This window comes from Engystomops pustulosus, chromosome 5 (genome assembly GCF_040894005.1).
Source record: "Engystomops pustulosus chromosome 5, aEngPut4.maternal, whole genome shotgun sequence".
Lineage (NCBI taxonomy): Eukaryota > Metazoa > Chordata > Amphibia > Anura > Leptodactylidae > Engystomops > Engystomops pustulosus.
Window position 1 is genome coordinate 195138455 of NC_092415.1, and position 24232 is coordinate 195162686.

Consider the following 24232-nt stretch of genomic DNA (forward strand, 5'->3'; position numbering starts at 1 on the left):
TCGTTTTCCCAACGTGTTACCCGAATATTTCCGATTTGCGCCGATTTCCCCTGAATTGCCCCGGGATTCATGCGACAGAAATTGGGGGGCGGGTCGTTGGATGATCCAACGGATTCGGACAAACCGCGGGATTTAACTTAAAAATTGTGTCGCAAGCCAAGCACTTACATGCACCGGGAAGATGAAGGTGAACTCCAGCGGACCTGAGCGGGAGCGACACATGCCGAATATCGGGCGCACGATCTATGTGAATCGCGGCAGAGTTCATCCTCGTCGGACAGTCCAGATTGGGGATCACGCAGGGACCGGGTAAGTAAATGTGCCCCATTATGTGATGATGTTTCCGTAACTCTAATCACCTCACACTATGACCAGCCGAGATGGGGATATAACCCCTTAGGCACTACATAGAGATTTCTATATATGCAAATCTGACAGAATTTTGCCTCATTTGTCCCATAAAGGGCCTACAAGGTTCGCCGCATACGAGAACTATTCAAAGGAAATCTACCATCAAAATCTATCACGATAAACCAGGCATCCTGTGATAATACATATCCATGGCCTCCTTCCATCTAAAATCAAAATGTTAAATTATGCTAACGAGCCTAATGATAGGCTATGGGCATGTAATTAAAGCCCCTCTGTACTGCATATTCAAAGGCTGTTAAATTCTGAAGAAGCACTTCCCCCCTCCCAATGTGTGATCACTGCTGCCAAGATTACAGGAAGTGCAGGGGGAAGGGTGAGATTGAGATATGCTGCTGCACAGTGTAACAACAGCTTGTGAAGTTGGCGAACAGAGGGGCTTCTGTAACATGCCCATAGCCCTTCAGGATAAAATTATGCTAATAAGGGTGAAGGGCTATAGGCGTGTTACAGAAGCTACAGTGCACCCTCCCCCCTGGACTTCCTGTAGTCTCGGCAGCATTGAGCACACAGCGGGAGGGGGGAAGTGCTCCTTCAGAATGTAACAGCCTTTGAATATGCAGCACAGAGGAGCTTTGATAACACGCCCACATCCCTTAAGGCTCATTAGCATAATTTTAAATGTTGATTTTAGAAGGAAGGAGGCCATGGATAAGAAATATAAACAGGTTACCACAGTCACGGTGTGCGGCACTGTACCGCTCCCGTACGGCGCCGCCTATGGGGGACGCATATATGGTGTATATACGTTGGCCGTACATATGTCCCCCGTACGGCAGTGTGAATGTAGTCTTGGTGTGTGTCTATATACATAAAAATTTGGTGACAAATTAAAAAGAAAAATGCAAACATCAACCAATAGTCGATAGTGTAATAAGATCATAGAGTCTGTCATGTAACTATGACACATCACATAAATGTAGGGTCATGCACCATAAACGGGGGGAACAAAAAAAAAATTATGCTGTATTCTCATTATTATATTATTTATCCTGATTACCTATTCTAACGATAAGTTCTGGAAAACCCATTTAAACCCCCTTTTTCCTCAAGAAAAATAAATAAATGCGAATTCTACCGTCAAAATCCATCATGATAAACCAGGGACACTTACTGATGGTTTCAAACACCGTGACTGTCATAATCTTATTGGTAGAAAGGGTCTGGGGGTGTTGCAAGAGCCCCTCCTTGCTGTAGCTTCACAGGCTTTTACACTGTGCAGGAACACTCCCCCTACTATCCTGTAAGATTACAGGCAGGCAGAAGTAGGGGGAAGTTCTGAGAGAGCAGAGGGGAGGGAGGATACCGTATAACAGCCTGTGAAGCTACAGAGGGGGCTCTGGTAAAGCCCCCAAGAGCCCTTCTGACTCATTAACATAATTTTAAACATTGATTTTAGAAGGAAGGAGGCCATGTATAACAAATATAAGAAGATTACCACAGTCACAGTGTCTGGATCTATAAGTGTCACTGGTTTATCATGATGGATTTTCATGGTAGATTTTCCCTTAAATGATGTGTACAACTTTTTGTAATAAGAATAATAATAATATTCTTATTATTTTAGGTTTATAATATGTATTCATTGTTTTTTTGTTTGGTTTCTCTTCTATAGATTTCCCATCTTGCAATCACTGGATGATGTTTTTTCTCTCTGCCATCAGAGAAGCAGCCTGACACTTCAGTGTCTACATCTTATCTGTGGTTAAAAACACTCATTTAAGCTGAATTCTAATCAGACTGACCATGGTCTGACTTAAATGAGTGTTTCTAACTAGTACAGATAAGAGACACTATTCACTAAGACATCAGGATGCTTCTTTAATGTTTTTTTTCTGCACAATATAGGAAGCATCTGCAAAAGGGTTTTGTTTTTTGATCCAAAATAAGGCTATTGCTATTTTAAATATTACACAATATATACATTGCACCCAAATGTGTTCGAAACCTCTAAAAAATCACACACTACGCACCCTACCCTCTGCCTAGCACATTGATAGGGCGCGAAACCTTCTGCCGCTTCTGTTTTGGATTATTTCAGTATACATTTTAAAGAGTTAAAAAGGATATAGCTTCAGGCTGGTCACTTTTTAACCCTTTTAGAGAAAAATTCAGGTTTTATTTTTATGCAAATGATCTTCCCTGCTGGTGCACCCATTTTCTCGCCCAGAACCACCCATTAGGACTAACCCAATAAATTTTTAGTAGAAAGGAAATCTACAAAGAAGACCATGGGTGCACCAGAAGACATGGCCACTACCACGATGCAATGAGAAACTACTTTGCATAAATTTTAAACCAAATTTTCTTCAAAATTGCAGATTTCTGGGTAAAAGTAAAGGCATGTCTGGAAAAATGTACACCATGTATTAGTTGTCTTACTTTATGACAAAGTTTTGCCGTAATTTTGGTGCCCGGTGTTGCAATGCAATCCCCTTCATTTGCTATGTTTGACCCATTTTACTAAGCTCGCGGCTATCTATGTGTATCTACAATGTATAGGGACAGAATAATCTTCAGTGTTCTACGACTACTTGTGTCATGCTCCGCCCCCTTAGGCCCAGTACTAGACATAGACATTGGTATCAGTTTTGATGGAGTGCTCCTTTAATTGTACTTTTTCTACAGTCGTCTATGATAGTATTATAGTATACTATAGTATATACTATAGGCCCTTAGAGTGACTTTAAGGGCCTTAAGAGCTTAATTGTTTTCCGAGGAGCTGAACGTCAATTGCTCTGGTCTACAGGTTGGGTTTGCCGGTGGAATGACTTTGACAACAATGACATATGACACTTACTCATCCCACTGTTCATTGTGCTTTTGGTAGAGCAAAGTCTCCAGGGCCACAGCTTTAACATCCAGAGCTCCTGGGGAAGGCCACTGATTGGTGAGGTGAGTGGTTAACTCCTGTCTCGATCTTAAGTCATTATTCTTTAGTACCGTCCTGTGAAGATATAGACAGGGGAACGCCTTCATTTTCTATCCAAATAGAGGCCACACAACGAATGGAGGCACGATGGACGCTCACATGGGAAATGGAGATGAAGGATGGGTGGGAGATGACAGCAGGCCGATCCCGATAGCCTAACCAGAAGACGAGATTTCCTTTGGGTGCTATATGGACAGGCAGATCCTCCATAGTGGTCATACCGGCAGGATTTGTAATGGAGAATTCTGGACACACAAGATATCAATTTCGGAATATACCTACCAGTTTAGATCAAAATAGGTTAAAAAATGAGGCATCTATAGATAATTTCTATCGGAAGAAGGACAAACAAAGATAAAGTTTAGTGAGACTATGACTACCAGGAACATCAGTCATCAGGGACTTCTTAGCAGGACATGTCTACTATTAGTACAATTGGTAGATGTCCTTTAAAGAGGACCTTGTTTCAATGGGGACCTTGTTTGACGTTTCCCTTGATTATATATTGACCATAAGATGCTCTAGCTGCAACTTGTGAGGAAGGCTAGAAGTATGATTCTCTGCCATACCACCACAGCTGAAATTTAGCCTCACACAACGCCTATTTACATAAATGGTGTATCAAAGACGGAGCTTAGCGGGAGGGGACTTAGCCTCCTACAGCACTAAAAATGTATTGGAATCTGATGAGAAACTGAGTGAGCCATATGGTTATTACTCCTCTCTATTCGTGTGTCATGTGACTACAAAGCCCCACCCATGAGGAGCAGAATGAATTGGAACCTAAATGTTTTCATATCTTTTTGGATTCCATTAATGGAATCCGGTAATTGAACCATCCCTAATTTCCAAGTTGATAATGTTCTATTAAGAAAAACAAAAGAATGGGTATTCGGGACTAGGGTTCCAGTGGAAGGGGTGGGATTAGAAGTGGATGTGTCCAATCTGATGGTCAGAGGTCTACAAACTATATTGAAGTTACATACATTAGACATGATACACATTCTTAAAATCTCTTGTCCCACCCATGATATGATGTGGTGGCCCTGAAGGAGAGACATTCCTGCTTCACACTTGCTAATACAAGGTTTCTTCTGATTCTGTGGCCTTAAATGCCCTAATAGAATATACTTAAAGAGGTTATCACGTTCAGACCATCCCCACCAGGCAGCCCTGCACAGATACCTATATCAGAGCACATTATTTAGTAGATCGGGTTGTTACCATGGTATTGTTCATTTGATCGCAGCATGGTTTTTTTTGGCTGTTTGGTCTCTAAGACAATGGATTGTGAAATTGTAGCTTAAAATGACAACGAGAACAGATTATTAATGTGAGAAACCAGGCGGAATTACGTTTCATGATTACATTCCAGTTTAATAAATTAACTTTTGTCGCTATGAGAGCAAGTGCTCCAAATGAGAAGTGCCCCAAAAGTCCTTCCCCAACTTTTAGAGCCAATAGGGCTTCAAAAATCGTAGATCAATGGTTTACATTTTCCAGATCCCAATCGGCTCTTGGCTGCCAGTGCCACCCCAGTGTCTACAAAAGAACTGAAGTCTAAGTCAGTTCATGCAGTAGAGGAATCGAGAACCTGCTGAGGGTAAGGAACCTGATGTCCATATCATGGGTAAAGCTAGAGGAGGAACACTGAGGTGCTCAGCATAAGTGATGAAGGTAACAAGGTGGACCAAAGAGAACTTATCCCCGCTTTAACCCAATGTGATGTAACTGTGGGGAAAATGGGTTTGATGATGGGCCATTATGGCATCTGGTGGCCTAACAATGATCCCGATGGCTGATATTTTATTTTGCCTCAAAAGCCTTGCCATTGGTTTACTTCAAACAACTTTTATTTGTTTCACCGAAAAAATTGTCTATACTCTCTTGCATTATATTTATCAAGTATTTTAAACAGTTTCTAGCATGAGAGAGGGGTGTGCATAATTAGCATAATTGACGTCCCCGTTTTTCGGTCTGCTAATTATAAGTTTCTCTTCTAGGTGATTCTGCCGTGTCAAGAGAAGGACAGCACCAGGATCAACATCAAGAGGAGCGGAGGTGAGTATTTGGAGTTTAATATGTCTACCAGCTAGTGGTAGATTCCCTGTAACAGTCATAAATTTTGACAGATTTATCATTAAAGAGAGAAATCCGAAAAGTGTTAAAGGGGTTGTCCACTTTACCTGTCCTGTCCATAACATGGCCACACATGGAGGGTCATATGTTCATGAGCAATCACCCTGCCAAAACATTATGATAGTATTCATTAATATAATATTAAGGCCCTGGCAGGGAGATTGCTCATGGCCAGATAGAGGTCACATGACCCTCAATCTGCAGCCATTTTATGGACAGGAGTCTCTGAAATAAAAGAAAGGAGGCTTCACTTTACATATCAAGAAATTGTCTAATATCATTGGTAAAACATTAACAACGATTGCTCGGGCATGGTACAAAAAATTCCATCCGTGTTGGAATCAGTGGAGCAATACCCATTAAAGGATACAAAATTTTGGAATTTGTGCCAGTGACAAAACGTCCACTTTAACGACTATATTAACCAGATTATTAGCTTATATTTGTCTGACAATTTCCTTTATCACCAAGATAATATCTACATATTACCTTTGTCTGAAAGACCCAACTCCATTATAGGACAAAAACAACACAAACACTTAAAGGAATCAACCAGTTGTAAAAACACCAATTTTGATCCCGACACTGTCCTCCGCTAAGCTTGAGACGCTGGGATCTTTTAGTAAAGATAATTAGCAGCCCGGAGTGCGGGAACAAGATGTCCGGTGCTCCGGGCTGCTAATTATGCATGCCCCCGCACCTCCCTCTCCCATGCTGGATTCACGCCACTCATGTGAAATCATCTCCCTCTCCCATGCTACTAGTATGGAAGAGGGACATGACACATTGACACATTGGGGGCACGTATAGTTAGCACCACAGAGCACTGGACAGCTCGGAGCACTGGAAATCTCGTCCCTGCACTTTTCTAGGGGATCCCGGCATGTCAAGACTAGCGGAGGACAGCTCCGGGATCAAGATGAAGAGGAGCGGAGGTGAGTATTTCTAAAATTTTGGGTGTTTTTGCAACTGGTTGATTTCCTTTAAAACATAAATTTCATGAGGAAGCTGGCGGAATACAAACATCGTTATGTAGCCTGTTATTACACGCGGTGTGTAATCCTCCATGATGAAGTCGTCAGGGCCTCTTTGTGGGGTGGCAGTGGCTGTCCCAGGGTGAACAGGCCCAGGAACCATTCAATTAATCTACAATGAATGTAATTTCACGTGCGGCGCTATCTGCCGCCTCAGGCCTCCTTCCTTTGCTTAGTCATCACTGCAATTATTTGATAAATCGCCGTCATATAATTGCCAACACTTCACAATATTTCCTGGTGACATTTTCATTTACTTCTTGTGATGTTGCTACTTGCTTGCTCGGAAGAGTTGCCGACGGTGGTGGGGGGGCATCCTAGGATGATTAATGAGGGGTGAAAAATGGAAAGAGAAGGAAGAATGGACTATTTGGGGGAAGGTACAGAGCAGGATGTAATGCATCCTGGGTGATAACGGTGACATACACTGCGGCCGCGTTCACACGTGCTGTTTACGTTTCGTTTTGAAACACAATACAACACAATACAACAACTGGAGGGGGTGTGGTGTCGGAGCAGAGGTGCAGTGCCCCTGTTTATCTGCTAAGGTGCTCTGGTGTTACTAGAGGCTCCTGCCTCATAGTAGATATAGGCGCAATGTCCGCCAGGTCGAACCTAAGACCAGGTCTGATCTACACTAGTCTCCACCATTCACTTACCAAAAAATCAGTAACTGCAGAACCATAGCAGAAAACTGTAGACACTTAATGAGGGGAGGGGGAAGTTATTAAGAGCTGATCCATCGTATCAGAGTCAAGAACTGGAGCAGTCTATAACTACTATGCCGATGCGGGTTGCCTCTGCCTCACACAACGGCCCTCTCCGCGTCACGGCAGAGAGCACTTGACTTTGAGGTGGCATAAAGGGGAAAAAGTCACAATTCCTGGCCTTGTGCCAGGAACTGCGACTTCTTCAAGGCTTGTACTCGAGTACAAGCCTAAATAAATCCTCCCCAATGTGTAGATATATTTTGGATGAACCTTATATACATTAATGAGAGTGATTTATCAGAAATGTCTGAGAGCAGAACTATTCTAGTTTCCCATGGCAACCAATTAGAACTCAGCTTTTATGTGTATAAAATTAAAGCTGAGCTCTCATTGGTTTCCGTAAGTAACTAGAACTGTTTTACCTCTGATAAACGTCCCTCATTGTCTCTGAGGAGAAGACAAAGCAAAGTAGATGTGCACATGTTCTCTATTGTTATAGTGTGGACCCAAAGTGTCCCAGTCCGACGCTGACTCCCATAAGCCTCTGGGTGCTTTATTATGGCTTCATAATGCGCCATGATGTCAGCATTGCCCCCAGCTATTATTTATGAGGTAAAGGTGAAAGTTACGGGTACATGAGATGTTCCGAACGTCCCTCATTAGGGCCAGGACACTATACACACTGTATGAGCGGCCATTGTATGAGGCTGTTGTTTTTCCCACCTTCGACACGCACCATGTTTGCGGATAATGCCGCCTCAATCTGCCGGCTTTCAGCAAGTCTTTGCGTGGGTGAAGTTTTTGTCATACGTTGTGTGTAGGAGGTTTTCAACCATTGTACAATTATAATTCTGCTCTCTTGAAGGGAAATTCAATAAAAATTGGAAAAGATTGGAAAATTCCTCTCTTTCTAATTACCTGTGAGCTGCTGGTGCATTCATCTATAGGCTTGTGGGGGAAGGTATATAAAAGTATATTCCTCAGTAGTGTCTTGTACTCACATACAAGCAGGGTACCCCTCATAGCATTAGTAAAGTCTCGGATGGACCCCAAAATAATGTTCCACAAAGGTCCAGCATGAGAACACTTCAATTGGTACCAATCACTGTGAGTGACTAATTTTGACACAGAAATAACCTATTAGGCCCAGTTCTTACCCGAATGCAGTTATTTGGTTACACTCATCGTCAGGCTGCAATGTTATTTAAGGTGGAACTGATTTTGCTGAACGCAGGTATGAACATGGCTTTAGATGTGACTAAAAGTGCACATGTTCTCATACCTGTCCCAAATTTTGTAGGATTGTCCCACTAAACATTTGATAAAGGGGCTGTCCAGTGACAACCAGTAACATGCTTATTGCTGGGGGTCTCAGTATTGGGACCCTAAGGATATTAACAATGGTGATCCTTTGCACCCCCCCCTTGTAATCCAGATGAATAAAGCAGCCTGTCGTGCATGCGCCTTGCTGTTCTAGGCATCTCTATGGTGCTGACGAGTGCAGTGCTATCCATGGACAGTGAATCACCAAAAATGTCGCCACTAGGAGCTGCTTACTATTCATGAGGGGGCGGAGTTGGGGCGTGGCTAGGGGCGGTGACTGCCACATGACGTGCAGCAGTCACCGCCACCCAATGGAGCGTGCAGGGCGGTCCGGGGAAGAGGCAGCACCACGGACAGCCCCCTCATGAATACATCGGACCGCTTTGCGAGCGCTCCGATGATTACACTGTACCCCGCCGCAGTGTTAGATTGGTTTCCGGTAACACTATCCTTCTAACACTGCAGCTTTGTTCAAGCACTAGGAGCTGCTTACTTTAGTAACATCTCCTAGTGCCGAAATTATGGGTGACAGGTCCTCTTTAAGCTACAACCGGTACAATGAATCCTTGTGATCTGTGGGAGTCCTATCACTGAGACCCCCACCATTCAGCGAGCTAGTCCTTATCTGGTTCTTGTTGTCACTTCTTCTGGTGGGTCCCGGGTGTGCAAATCCGGCTCTGTCTTGTTTTTCATAATATCTTAGGCCTTTAGTACAGGGAGGTAACTTTAGAAGGTTGCAAAGGGTGCGGTCACAACTGGGCCCAAAATGCTTAGGGGGCCCGCAAGGTGTCACTTTCCCATATGAGAAGACTAGTACTATAAACCATACATTATAACCGGGAGCCTAGAACAGACTGGCACTGGGGCCCATCAGCTTCATGTTACATCACTGGATAAGCATATACCAGCTGTCTGTCACCTGTGACCTTCTAACTACCGTGTTTCCCCAAAAATTAGACAGTCTTATATTAATTTTTGCTTCTAAAGAGGCACTAGGTTTTATTTTCAGGGGATGTTTTATTTACCCATGAGCAAGGATTCACATCAACAACGTGTACAAAATCCTTAAAACTCTCCAAACTCTGAATTTCACGTGACTCCATTTCTATTGGAATCATTGGTCCCAATCTCTTCCAAGTGCAACTGTCAGTGATTTTCTACCCCTGAATTCTTAACCGTGTCACGACCACTTGCAGCATCTAAGGCTGCGTTCACACGTGGCGTTGACGCAAGAGTTTTGAAACGCAATACAACATCGGAAGAGAGATTTGTCTAATTAAATTGCTGTTAACAGTTGCATTTACAAAACGCGTTAATAAAACACACATGTTAATGCAATTTCAACATTTGTGTTAACACACGTGTTTTGTAAAGGTTAACAGTCAAGTAATTAGGCATATCTCTCTTTAGCTGATGTATGGCGCTTCAAAATTCATGTGTTCACATCACGTGTGAACGCATCCTCCATCATCTACACATGCTAATGTAAGGCGTGGGGGGGGGGAGGGGGGGGGGGGCTGTAGCAATGACTGCCGCTAGGTCGAGCTTGAAAAAAAAATAGTGCTAGGTATTATTTTCAGGGGAGGGTGTCTTATTTTTGGGAAAACAGGGTATTGAAAGTCCATAATTTCTTGCATATTAGATTAGTTCATGATTGTCAAAGGATACTAAATACTAACAGTCCGTTTTTAAACGCAAAAGACATGCGTTTTGTACCGTATATACACGAGTCTAAGCCGACCTGAGTATAAGCCGACCCGAGTATAAGGCGAGGCTCCTAATTTTACCACCAAAAACAGGGAAAACCTATTGACTTGAGTATAAGCTAAGGGTGGGAAATTCATTAGTCACAGCAACCCCAGTATATAGCCAGCAAGTCCCCTGTACTATATAGCTTGCCAACCCCCTGTAGTATATAGCCAGCCCACAGTAGTATATAGCCTGCCAGCCCCATGTAGTATATAGCCAGCCCTCAGTAGTATATAGCCTGCCAGCCCCATGTAGTATATAGCCAGCCCTCAGTAGTATATAGCCTGCCAGCCCCCTGTAGTATATAGCCAGCCCTCAGTAGTATATAGTCAGCCCACAGTAGTATATAGCCAGCCCACAGTAGTATATAGCCTGCCAGCCTCCTGTAGTATATAGCCAGCCCTCAGTAGTCTATAGCCAACCCTTCAGTAGTATATAACCAGCCAGCGCCCAGTAGTGTATAATTAAGATAATTGGGAAAAATGGACAAAAACGCATGCTTAAAAACAGGCCAAAAACTGATTCAAAATGCCACGTGTGACACCTCCCAATTTGGGTTGTATGGAATCTATAGCCTTGAAACTGTTGGATCCCACATTTGTTCTTATAGTAAAATTACAGTCCTCAAATATTTGGCTCCTGGGGATGTCTAGGGGCCACGATGAATATGAATATTGCCTTCTATGAATTCATGGTCCGCTCAAAGTATGACATGCCAGTGTTCTCTTATAGGGAATAATTCACACTGTTCGTGTAAGAAACGTGTCAAGGTTTTTGTCATTCAGAAACAAGTTATGAAATCACAAGGGAAGAGCGTAGAACAGATGGCGGCCTTCACATCGAGAAAAGCAGGAGATCTGTCTGTAAACCTGATATCCGTCATTACATAAGATACACAAATGAGAGCAAAAGCAGTCAGGCAAATGAGAGGTAGGTGATTCCAGAACTATGAGGCACATGAGAGGTAGGTGATTCCAGAACTATGAGGCACACGAGAGGTAGGTGATTCCAGAACTATGAGGCACACGAGAGGTAGGTGATTCCAGAACTATGAGGCACACGAGAGGTAGGTGATTCCAGAACTATGAGGAACACGAGAGGTAGGTGATTCCAGAACTATGAGGCACATGAGAGGTAGGTGATTCCAGAACTATGAGGCACACTAGAGGTAGGTGATTCCAGAACTATGAGGCACACGAGAGGTAGGTGATTCCAGAACTATGAGGCACACGAGAGGTAGGTGATTCCAGAACTATGAGGAACACGAGAGGTAGGTGATTCCAGAACTATGAGGCACATGAGAGGTAGGTGATTCCAGAACTATGAGGCACACTAGAGGTAGGTGATTCCAGAACTATGAGGCACACGAGAGGTAGGTGATTCCAGAACTATGAGGCACACAAGAGGTAGGTGATTCCAGAACTATGAGGCACACGAGAGGTAGGTGATTCCAGAACTATGAGGAACACGAGAGGTAGGTGATTCCAGAACTATGAGGCACACGAGAGGTAGGTGATTCCAGAACTATGAGGCACATGAGAGGTATGTGATTCCAGAACTATGAGGAACACGAGAGGTAGGTGATTCCAGAACTATGAGGAACACGAGAGGTAGGTGATTCCAGAACTATGAGGCACATGAGAGGTAGGTGATTCCAGAACTAGGAGGCACATGAGAGGTAGGTGATTCCAGAACTATGAGGCACATGAGAGGTAGGTGATTCCAGAACTATGAGGAACATGAGAGGTAGGTGATTCCAGAACTATGAGGCACATGAGAGGTAGGTGATTCCAGAACTATGAGGCACACTAGAGGTAGGTGATTCCAGAACTATGAGGCACATGAGAGGTAGGTGATTCCAGAACTATGAGGCACATGAGAGGTAGGTGATTCCAGAACTATGAGGAACATGAGAGGTAGGTGATTCCAGAACTATGAGGCACATGAGAGGTAGGTGATTCCAGAACTATGAGGAACACGAGAGGTAGGTGATTCCAGAACTATGAGGAACACGAGAGGTAGGTGATTCCAGAACTATGAGGCACGCGAGAGGTAGGTGATTCCAGAACTATGAGGCACACGAGAGGTAGGTGATTCCAGAACTATGAGGCACATGAGAGGTAGGTGATTCCAGAACTATGAGGCACATGACAGCTCCACATACAGATGTAGCAGAGCTCAGCCAGGAGACCACGGTGCAGAGCTGAGTGCACCAGGTTTGTAGATAAACTGATAGTAGATATTCAGCGATTATATGAGAATAAGAATAGGAACATAACATTTTCTTTGGAAACATGATAATTGAGGGATTACCGAAGATATAAACCTGTAAATTGCTTGGGCCAAGGATGGCGTGCACCTAAAGGAAAATATACCTGGTCATGTGATGTCACACAGGGGCACGGCTCGTTATGTCCCTGGTCATGTGATGTCACACAGGTGCATGTCTCATTATATCCCTGGTCATGTGGTGTCACCCAGGTGCACAGCTCATTATATCCCTGGTCATGTGATGTCTCACAGGTGCACAGCTCCTTATATCCCTTGTCATGTGATGTCACACAGGTGCACAGCTCCTTATATCCCTTGTCATGTGATGTCACAAAGGTGCACGGCTCGTTATATCCCTGGTCATGTGATGCCTCACAGGTGCACGGCTCCTTATATCCCCGGTCATATGATGTCACACAGGTGCACAGCTCCTTATATCCCCGGTCATGTGATGTCACACAGGTGCACGGCTCGTTATATACCTGGCCATGTGATGTTACACAAGTACATGGCTCGACTACATCTACATCTATGGACTCCAGGGCAATGATATTAGTGGTTGGAGGGGCCTTTCAACAAACAAACTTGTCTGAGATTATAAGAAGGGGCCCAAGATACGGATTTATCTCTTCTTCTTTATTAGGACACGGTGGAGTTCCCCTTTAATAAAACAGTGACAGTCAATACTTCACAAGGCCGTGACCCTTTAATAGACACAGATTCATCTCCCTCTCCGCCTGCATAGGAACATAACTCAGCGGCCGAGTAATTCTGATCAATATTTTAACAAGAGCGAACGGTTCCTCGTCTCTTTGATGTCTGTAGACATGAAGCTAATGGTTCTGGAGACGACTGGAATTAGCATTTTTCCACTCATCATGTTCCTGTCAGGATCGCAGCTGCTCCATCTTCCCACCTCTCGTCGTAGAGGCCCCTGACAACTCCTACAGACTTCACCGACGGATAAGCTCCTCTCTAGTTCACACAGACGGAAGACGCTCTGAATTCTCGGAGGTGAAGAGAGATCAACGAGTCGCCAGAACTCCCCTCCCGCCATAAGTGGCTTCATTTCTTACTGCCGCCAAATCCTAATGATTCCCTTGAGCTCAGGTTCTATCTGCGGAAGCCACACAACTTCTAGTCATTAGATGAAATCCCAGAAAATAAAATAGAAGGAGATTTTTTTGACCCAAACATAATGAGCCTCATGATAGGTCACCAAAGAGTGATTGGTGGGGGTCTGACCTCCAAGACTTGCCTCCGGGTCCTTGTGTTGTCGTGATCAACATCAAATTAGTTTCAGCACTTCTGGCCAAACAACAATGGCTTCCGCAAAAACTTCAGAGCTGCATTCATAATTCTGCTGCCAAGTATTGGAAATATTGGAAATATATCTCTACTTATATCTCTACTTAATTAACTTAGAGAGAACCTTACCCTTCAAATAAACTTCAAATAAAGGAGTTGTCACGCCACAACCGCTTAGTCCCTATCTACTCAGTAATAAGACCCCCACGGATCACAAGACGGGGGGGTCTGTTCTACCCTGTCTTACCCCTAAAAGAATGGAATAGCACATATGTGCTGCCACTCCATTCACTGTCTATGAATCTGACACAGCTGAGTATGGCACCCGGCTCTCTCTGTGAGTGCCATAGAGATACCCGGATGTTCACTTGGATCACAGGTACAACGGATCCCGTTCTCATGATCCGTGGATGCCCCAACACTGAGACAACCACTGATCAGCAAGTTTTGATTGGACAACCCCCAATAATAAATATATCAGTCATCCAGTGTATGCACATGAGGAATAACACTGTTTTAGGGCACTATATGATTAGATTTTCGGATTTTTGTGGTAGTCATTCACCCTGTAGTTTGTCTATAATTGCAGTCGTCTCTGAGTTGATGGCTGATTAAATAACTGCCGTGACTTTCCCCCCTACCCTTTCCATAGACTTCTATGTTATACCTGCTGTGTACCCCCTCCCTTTCCATACACTCTTATGTTATAATGCTATGACTCACTTTTCCCTCTCTTCTTTCCATAGACTTCTATGTTTTACCTGCTATGACTCACTTTCCTCCCCCTCCTTTCCATAGACCTCTATGTTATAACTGCTGTGACTCACTTTTCCCCTTTCCTTTGCATGGTCTTCTATGTTATACCTGCTGTGTCTCTCTTCTCCCTCCTTTCCATAGACTTCTATGTTATAACTGCTGTGACTCATTTTCCCCCTCTCCTTTCCATAGACTCCTATGTTATATCTGCTGTGACTAACTTTTTCCACTCTCACTTCCATAGACCTCTATATTATACCTGCTGTGTATCTCTCTCCCCCTCCTTTCCATAGACTCCTATGTTATATCTGCTGTGACTCACTTTTCCCCCTCTCGTTTCCATAGACTTCTATGTTATACTAGCTGTGTATCTATCTCCCCCTCCTTTCCAAAGACTTCTATGTTATACCTGCTGTGACTCACTTTTCCCCCTCTCATTTCCATAGACTTCTATGTTATACCTGCTGTGTTCCTCTTAAATACCAGTCAAATTTGACTGACAAGGGCATTCCTTGTGTCTCACCACACCCACTTATACAAATGGCGAGCGGATCCAATCCCACTGCCCCACCCAAAAAAGGAATGAAAAACCAGGACTGTGAATGCAATAAAGTAAATTGCTCTCATAAGTATCATGTGATTATAACAAACTAAAAGTATTATGCTCAAAGATAAAGCAACTCTTTATTGCATTGTGTATTACTGATTCTGATTACTGGATCTGGTAGTTGCAGAGCTTCTGGCAACCAGGGATCACAGAATCACACAAGGAGACAATCTATCTGCTTGTTGATTTTCCTTATGATTATGATGTCTTCATATTGGAGCCTGCTGTGCGAGACAACAGTTGCATAGCGAGTGTCTAAGGAACAAGAGCTGTTCCATTGATCATAGTGAGATGGCTCAGCGCTCATGCCTAGAAACCAAGAGCTGGTAATTCAAGACTCTGGAATTATATTCAGTAGTGTGGTTTCTATACTGCTTATCAACTTTTCTGCTACAGAACTCCAAAACCCCTGCTTAGGCATAAAATGATAATATTATATCACCATTAGGGGGAGCTCAGGAGCTTACTGCATACATTGTAATTAATAATAACACAATGGGGGTCATTTACTAAGGGCCGATTCGCTTTTTCCCGACGTGTTACCCGAATATTTCCGATTTGCGCCGAGTTTCCCTGTATTGCCCCGGGATTTTGGCGCACGTGATCGGATTGTGGCGCATCGGCGCCGGCATGCATGCGACGGAAATCGGGGGCGTGGCTGAACAAAAACCCGACGGATTCAGAGAAACCGCCGCATTAAAAAAAAAAGTGTTGCGGGACTCGCGTTTCCCTTCACCAGGTATAGGCTCGTGCATTCCGGCGGGCCTCGGGGAACTTCAGCGCAGCAGCGACATCTGGTGGACGGCGGAGGAACTACCTTAGTGAATCCCGGCCAGACCCGAATCCTACGCACAGAACGCGCCGCTGGATCGCGAATGGGCCGGGTAAGTAAATCTGCCCCACTGTGTAAAGTGTGAAGAGTGTTGAAACCTCCCCTTTACCCCTTCCTGTGTGTTCACATATAGCAATAGCTATAGACTGTAAAGTCAGTAGTATTCCCCAGCCTATACCAATGTTTGGGCACAGAGTGCTATCCATTAGGGTTAGGGTTAACCGGCCTAGGGTTAGGCTACAATGGTGAAAACGTAAATATGTTTCCTTGCAGTAGTCTATTCTATACATAGGGCAGATTATGTAGTATAGAAACCTATAGTGCACACACATAAAGGAGTTTTCCAATAATTTTGGATAACCCAGTGGGGGCCAGGTCATGCGTCATGGAAAACTCCAGTAACCTGCACTCCTATTAATTTGCCTGTATTTGCCCCCCTGATAGATAAGGGAAGGGCACTTTTTCAGTGGAACTGGGTCATTGGGGTCTATGACTAGTTTTGGTGCTGCTTTCCACCACATGAAAAACTAATTTCATACTGTGAGATGTGAACAGAGCCCTATATTGTATTTCAAAAAATAGGGGCACATTTACTTACCCGGTCCCTGTGCGATCCCCGATCCGGACTGTCCAAAGAGGATTCGGGTCTGTCGCGATTCATGAAAATCGTGCGTCCAATATCCTGCATGTGTCGCTTCCCCGATCAGGTCCGCCGGAGTTCACCTTCATCCTCCCGGTATATGTGAGCGCATTGGATGCGACACAAATTTAAATGTTAAATCTTGCGCGTTGTCCGAATCCGTCAGATTGTCTGTCGGCCCGCCCCCGATTTGTGTTGCGTGAAACCCGGTGGGATTGCGACACAATTCAATGGCGTGCAACACCATTCCCAGCGTGATCCCCGAAAAGTCGGGAAACCCGGCGAAAATGCGGCCGCGGGACCCTTAGTAAATAAGCCCCAGAGAATTTAACATGAATGCCAATAATCTAGTGTGTCTTCCATTCCTGCTACCTATAGCCATATGTATAATGGGGGAGATTTATCATCAAGTTTCTGAGGTAAAACTGTTCTAGTTGCCTATGGAAACCAATCAGAGTTCAGCTTTAATTTTATAAACATCAGTGTGAAAATGAAAGCTGAGCCCTGATTGGACTAGAACAGTTCTGCTCTAAGAGGCCTATGATAAATCTCCACCAAGGTGCCTATTAGTTATAATGGACACCCCGAACACCCAGCTGTGGTAGCACCACATATCAGACATTTTCTGCTGTAAACCCACTGACAATGACTCCAGTCCCTGGGAATACAATGGAAACGCTTCTAAGATCCGGATGACTCACTCCTACAATATACTGAATCAATCAGCACCGACGAGATGAAGCGCTGGGGGATACATTTCTCTCTGGACTTTTTGGATGGAAAGTTTAAGTGTTTTATTGGCACTGTATCTCCATCTTCACCTTCAACACAGAAATATTTGTACAAGATGACTTCTATATAGGAGACTAGGATCTTAAAGTCATGCCAACTGGTGTTATACTCAGTGTCAGGGCCAAATAATAGGAAAACAGGAGGTTCTGCTTTCAAATTCTGACTTATTCATAATAAAGCACGTGAGATAGAAAACCTACTACTAGCTGCAGCAGTCTTTGTGTTTTTTGCTTATTTAGCTTATTTATCTTCTCTTAGAAATGCGTTCTAATACTTCAGTCTGATCAACATCCTTCTCATAAGGCCAAGGAGTTTTTCATAGAATTTTAGTTTACGAGGAGGGTAGAACAAAGGAGCCTGAGAAGTGAAGAAAGAATCATATTCCTCTGGTAATACAAAGTTTCTTATACTCGCTCATACTTTTTGTGACATTTGTTAAAAGGCGTTTATGTTTTTATTTCCATTTTAGAGGACAAAAGCCGCAATGGGAACAGAGCCTTAAAAAGCGTAAAGAGGCTGCGTAAGTCAGAATCTCCCCTTTGTGGGTGCCGCTGAATTAGTTGCAGGGGCTGGATGTCCTATGGATAAGACATCAACAATAATACCTGAACATCCACTTTAAATTGTATTTTCATTTGTCCACTCGCTGAATTAAAATATTTAGAACTTTTCGGTGTGTACAAAGAATAATAAAGTCCCTCCTCCTGCCATAAATCATTTAAGTGAGTGCCCAAAAGAATGCAGGATATAAAATCTGGACTCTCACTGTCAATCACTGTGTGTGGGCAGAGTAATCAGGACTCTCACTGTCAATCACTGTGTGTGGGTGGGGTAATCAGGACTCTTCACTGCCAATAACTGTGTGTGGGCGGAGTAATCAGGACTCTCATTGTCAAGCACTGTGTGTGGGCGGAGTAAATCAGGACTCTCATTGTCAAGCACTGTGTGTGGGAGGAGTAAATCAGGACTCTCATTGTCAAGCACTGTGTGTGGGAGGAGTAATCAGGACTCTTCACTGCCAATAACTGTGTGTGGGCAGGGTAATCAATTACAGTGTGTGGAGTAATCAGAACTCTCACTGTCATTCACTGTGTGTGGGCTTAGTAATCAGGACTCTTCACTGTCAATCACTGAGTGTAGGCGGGGTAATCAGGACTCTCATTGTCAATCACTGTGTGTGGGCTTAGTAATCAGGACTCTTCACTGTCAATCACTGAGTGTGGGCGGGGTAATCAGGACTCTCATTGTCAATCACTGTGTGTGGGCGGAGTAATCAGGACTCTCTCTGCCAATCACTGTGTGTGGGTGGAGTAATCAGGACTCTCACTGTTTCTTCCAGGTGTCCTGTGAGGGTTTCCTCTGCTTTTTACTAAATAATTCTGTTCCAAATCATATAACCCTACATATCACTGAGCTCAGCTTCTCTCCCTTTATCATATCACACTGCAAACAGAATATTTAGAGTTAAATGATATTTTTTTGCTGTCGCCCAACCTGTATCAGGAACCAAGAGAACAGACCCGAACAGAACAAGAACGGACCCTATGAACCGGTCTCCTTTGTTGGCAGGATGTGGGGGTGTTCTCTCTATGAAGTGGCTTCTAAATGTAACATTTTGTCTTGTTCCTTTCATTCTGCGCTGGTCTGGATGATAATAGGTGCAGTGCTCTTGCATCCCCCCAGGCCAATTACTGAGATGAAACATCATTTTAAGAGAGGTAACAGGAAATTGACTTTTGATAGATAATTACTAGGCTGAAGACTACTCCTACATCCTATACTTAGACATAACAATAATCGGCCCAATTCAAGAGTCCATAAACACTAGAGCAGACTATAAAAGACTGTCTGCAGTTACGGGAGAGACATGGAGGGGACACCAGCTGAATACTAAGTGCTCCGGTATCTCCGACAACAAAACACGAAATTTTACTTATAGCGCTTCACTTTATGTTACTTTGGGTTATGACATTACATCGTCTCATTACATTTACACCAATTACACTTTCTTTTAGGTCAAAAAAATTAGTGCTGATTCGTTTCATAACAAAAAAAGTTGAATTATGTGTTAAAGAGCAGCAAACCCCCTGCTCCCTTACACACAGCTATAGAGTTTACATTTTGGAATAAACCGCACCCATTTTTTTTTACACCCCTACTATTGTGTGAAACACACCCACTTTTATCAAAGCCAAAAAATGGGGGATTTCCCTTTTTCTGGGGCATCCTGGAATTTCCTGGAGAATTGGCAAGCACGTATCTCCTGCAACAATATAAGGGTGTTGGTCCGGCAGGCTGTAAGCTCTTGTGAGCAGGGCTCTTATTCCTATAGTATCAACTGATTGTTTATTTTCCTGCTTTGTCTCATTTTATTGTTATGCGTTATATGTAATGCGCTGCAGAAAATGATGGCTCTATGTATACAAATTCATTATTATTATTATTACATAACATTATGTGCACACAGTGGACATGGGGGTCTCCGCTCTTTGAAACCACCGGGTCTCAGCGGTCAGAATCTCATCATTCCCATCTGTTCCGGAAAATCCTTATCACATGTAAAGTGTAAGTCTGTATGCTGTAGCTCCCCCTAGTGGTGGTTACAGGCGGTAAGAATGTTGCATACAGGCTCCGAAATAAGCATGATTTTTGGTGCACGGCCAGGAATTGCATCCATTTCCCCCCTTACGCCACATCCACGCCAAGTAGGAGTGGAGGGGAGTGAATGGGGATGCCCAGTGGCAAAGTGGGCCTGCAGAGGCATTCCTGCCCTGGGCTTGAGCCTGTACAGGCTATAGCGCCATTCTATGTCAGGCAGGATCTTATGCAGCTGCAAGACGGACATATTAGGAGGCCACTACCTCCTAATAAATCCAGCGCAGCGGGGAGGGCTGGGATTACATCATACGCCGCTGCACCTAGCGCCACCATATGATAAATCTCCCCCTGTGAACTTATGGTAGTATAAAATGTAATTATACAGAATAGTCGAATAAAACTAACACTATGTACTATTTTACATCATGTCTAAACTCTTAAACTATGGACGAAAATGTTATTACAGATTCTATAATAAGACAAATAATAAAAGAAATATAAAAGAATAGTATAAAACTTATGTACAATCACGGTACACAACACATACAAAGAAAAATGCTTGAAATATACTATACTACTATTTCATTGTAGAATATCAACAAAATTGCAACTAAATAAACTATTTCAACTAAAAAGCAACTTTCACAACTTTTGCTTTGCAGGAACCATGAAATAATTGCATAGTGGGAGGTTCAGCAACTTTATATAGTACTTTGCCAAATGGAACTACGGTGATGGCAACAAAGGGGACCGACCTTCAGCCCTTATTCACCCCAACATACATGTATGTAATTTTTATGGAAGGGGTTGTGCCGAGATTTAATGTCATTTCTTTATCTACTAATCATGAGGATGGAGCATGTCCATCTTGCGCACTGCCTTTACATTCATTCTCAATGAGGCTGCCAAAGAGATCTGAACCCAGTATCGACAGATAGTGAATAGGACGGAGGAATAGGCCCACGTCCATGTGACTGCTGCGGGCCCCAGTGCGATTAGGAATAACATTACATCTTGGACCAACCCCTTTAAATCTGAGCAAATTTTCTTTTAACAACAACAACAAATAGAGATCTGAAATATGGTGACAAATGAGAACACACACATATAAGAAAGTTATGTCTTCCTCTAGTTATTTATTCATACAAAACAACATGCAATAGCTTTCTATAAGTTTGGGGGTGGGGGGTGGGATGTAACTGTAAGGACCAGTTCAGATTGAAAAGAAAGGAGACCCTTGACCAACATCTACACTACTACAGCAATGAGGAGCACGGAGCTCCTTAAAGAGTATCTGTCATTGGTTTTTCCCATGATAAACTGCAGAGATTGCTATGTATAGGCTCTAAACTGCGTAGTCATAGCTTTGTGTGTGTGTAGTAAGTAGAATCAGGACTGTGAAAAGTTAATTTTCAATCAAGGTTTTCAGCACCTCTAAGGGCTCTGGGTGGATCTTTCAGCCTGAAGAGCTTTCCATTCTTGGCAATGAACTGTTGCAAAGACCCTCCCCTCTGAGTGACTGCTGTAAGTATCCAACAAAAGATCTGATACAATTTATACTTGAAACAGAGGGGAGGGGCTCAGTGCAAGCAGAAAGCTCTTCAGGCTGCAAGACCCGCCCAGAGCCCTTGTAAGAGCTACAGATCTGGAATATAACTTCACTACAAATAATACACTAATGGTATGGTAACACAGATCTCCATAGCCAATACCCAACTCTGTCTGTAGCTTTGTATGGTCAAGACTGCTGACAGATTCCCTTTAAGACGTCTTCCTCCCCCTTGTACTCACAGTTGGTCCTGCAGTTCTACGATGATGTATTCCAGCTGCTCCTTCTCCAGTTTGTGGTTCAGTTCTGTGTCTTTAATCCTCTGAAGTAAAAGTTTGTTTTGAGTCACAGAATCCGAGAGCTGAACTTCCCTCAGACGGACCAACTCTTCGAGGTAACCCTACAAATAGGACAATACAGGATTAACCTAATGGGTTCATGTCAGTCTTGGGGATGGGGTATGAACATAGCATTGGTGGGGGGCCATCAAGATCCACACTTCTCCTAGTGGCTGTGCCTTGTAGTGCACCACAGTCACTGATCCCCGTAACTGTTTTCAGGGACATCATGTACCCTTCCCAGTAGACTTTGCAGCTCAATCTATAGTATTGGTTGGCCTGCGAATGACCCCCCCCCCCCCCACCTCACCAAGTGTATTCTTCTTTGGTGACCAATACATTGAGGTGTAGGGCGGGGAACATATCGGAAGGTCGGCAAGTAAGAAGGGAGAGGGGAAGAGTGAGCCGTAAAGTCTACTAGGAAGGGAATATGTCACATCACTAATGGTAGGGATCACATCAACGTCCCAGGAATAACCAATAACTGATAACTGGTTCTGGTACTGACTATATATTAGACTTTTTTTTTTACTTGGTCTTGTGGGGTCTCCGAAAAACTATTGGAAATGGAGACAAGTTAGTAGGTAAGAGCTTGGAGAAGGCTGAATATTCCCCATCACATGATCACACATGCACCGAAATAGTAAAAAGCAAAACAAACTGGAAGGTAAAACTTGTGCTACAACCGTTCTGCATCAGCAGCGAGTGTAGACAGGACGCCGCACCATCCAATGCGTCTGGGGGTCCTTGTTACAAGTAACAACCCTCAGCCAAAGAACAGAGGAAAAGACATGAAAACGAAAAGTCTCCCCAGTAATTAGGATCCAGAACAAAACGTCTACAGAAGAAGCCGATTCATCAGACACTCACAGCACAACAAAAGGACAGGATAAAGCTGATCCACACATCAAATAACTCTAATTACATCTACAATCACTTGTGAAATACCTTGATGTGAAGTCTGTCACCTAGAAACCCAAACTGCTCCAAAATCTGCTAATTTACTATTAGAGAGCAGAGGCTTAGAAAAGAGCTCACAATCCTCTGCCAAAATATAGGAACTACACGTTCAAGTTTTGGCTACCAGCAGCCACCACTAGAGGGAGCTCCCTGCAGCCACCACTAGAGGTAGTTACCAGCAGCCACCACTAGAGGGAGCTCCCTGCAGCCACCACTAGAGGTAGTTACCAGCAGCCACCACTAGAGGGAGTTACCTGCAGCCACCACTAGAGGGAGACCCCTGATGTCACCATTAGATAGAGCTCCCTGCAGCCACCACTAGAGAGTTACCTGCAACCACCACTAGAGGGAGTTACCTGCAGCCACCACTAGAGGGAGTTACCAGCAGCCACCACTAGAGGGAGTTACCTGCAGCCACCACTAGAGGGAGCTCCATGTAGCCCCCACTAGAGGGAGTTACCTGCAGTCACCACTAGAGGGAGCTCCCTGCAGCCACCACTAGAGGGAGTTACCAGCAGCCACCACTAGAGGGAGCTCCCTGCAGCCACCACTAGAGGGAGCTCCCTGCAGCCACCACTAGAGGGAGCTCCCTGCAGCCACCACTAGAGGGAGCTCCCTGCAGCCACCACTAGAGTGAGCTCCCTGCAGCCACCACTAGAGGGAGTTACCTGCAGCCACCACTAGAGGGAGACCCCTGCAGCCACCACTAGAGGGAGTTACCTGCAGCCACCACTAGAGTGAGCTCCCTGCAGCCACCACTAGAGGGAGCTCCCTGCAGCCACCACTAGAGGGAGCCCCCTGATGTCACCATTAGAAAGAGATCCCTGCAGCCACCACTAGAGGGAGATACCTGCAACCACCACTAGAGGGAGTTACCTGCAGCCACCACTAGAGGGAGCCCCCTGATGTCACCATTAGATAGAGATCCCTGCAGCCACCAGTAGAGGGAGATACCTGCAACCACCACTAGAGGGAGATACCTGCAGCCACCACTAGAGGGAGCTCCCTACAGCCACCACTAGAGGGAGCTCCCTGGAGCCACCACTAGAGGGAGTTACCTGCAGTCACCACTCGACAGAGCAACCTGCAACCACCACTAGAGGGAGTTACCTGCAGTCACCACTCGACAGAGCAACCTGCAACCACCACTAGAGGGAGTTACCTGCAACCACCACTAGAGGGAGTTACCTGCAGCCACCAATAGAGGGAGTTACCTGCAACCACCACTAGAGGGAGTTACCTGCAGCCACCATTAAAGAGAGTTA

General features: G+C 44.2%; 1 protein-coding gene across 2 annotated transcripts in view; it reads right to left on the reverse strand.

Moving 5' to 3' along the window:
- Positions 1-24232, reverse strand: part of RUNDC3B (RUN domain containing 3B) — a 101933-nt gene that overhangs the window by 19547 nt on the left and 58154 nt on the right. The window contains exons 8-9 of one of the 2 annotated variants that reach the window (XM_072154248.1): positions 21912-22069; positions 3230-3376 (exon numbers count right to left, since the gene is read on the reverse strand). In XM_072154248.1, coding sequence (XP_072010349.1) covers positions 3230-3376; positions 21912-22069 — 305 coding nt within the window. The remainder of the gene's footprint in view (positions 1-3229; positions 3377-21911; positions 22070-24232) is intronic. The other variant, XM_072154249.1, reaches the window with a different exon arrangement.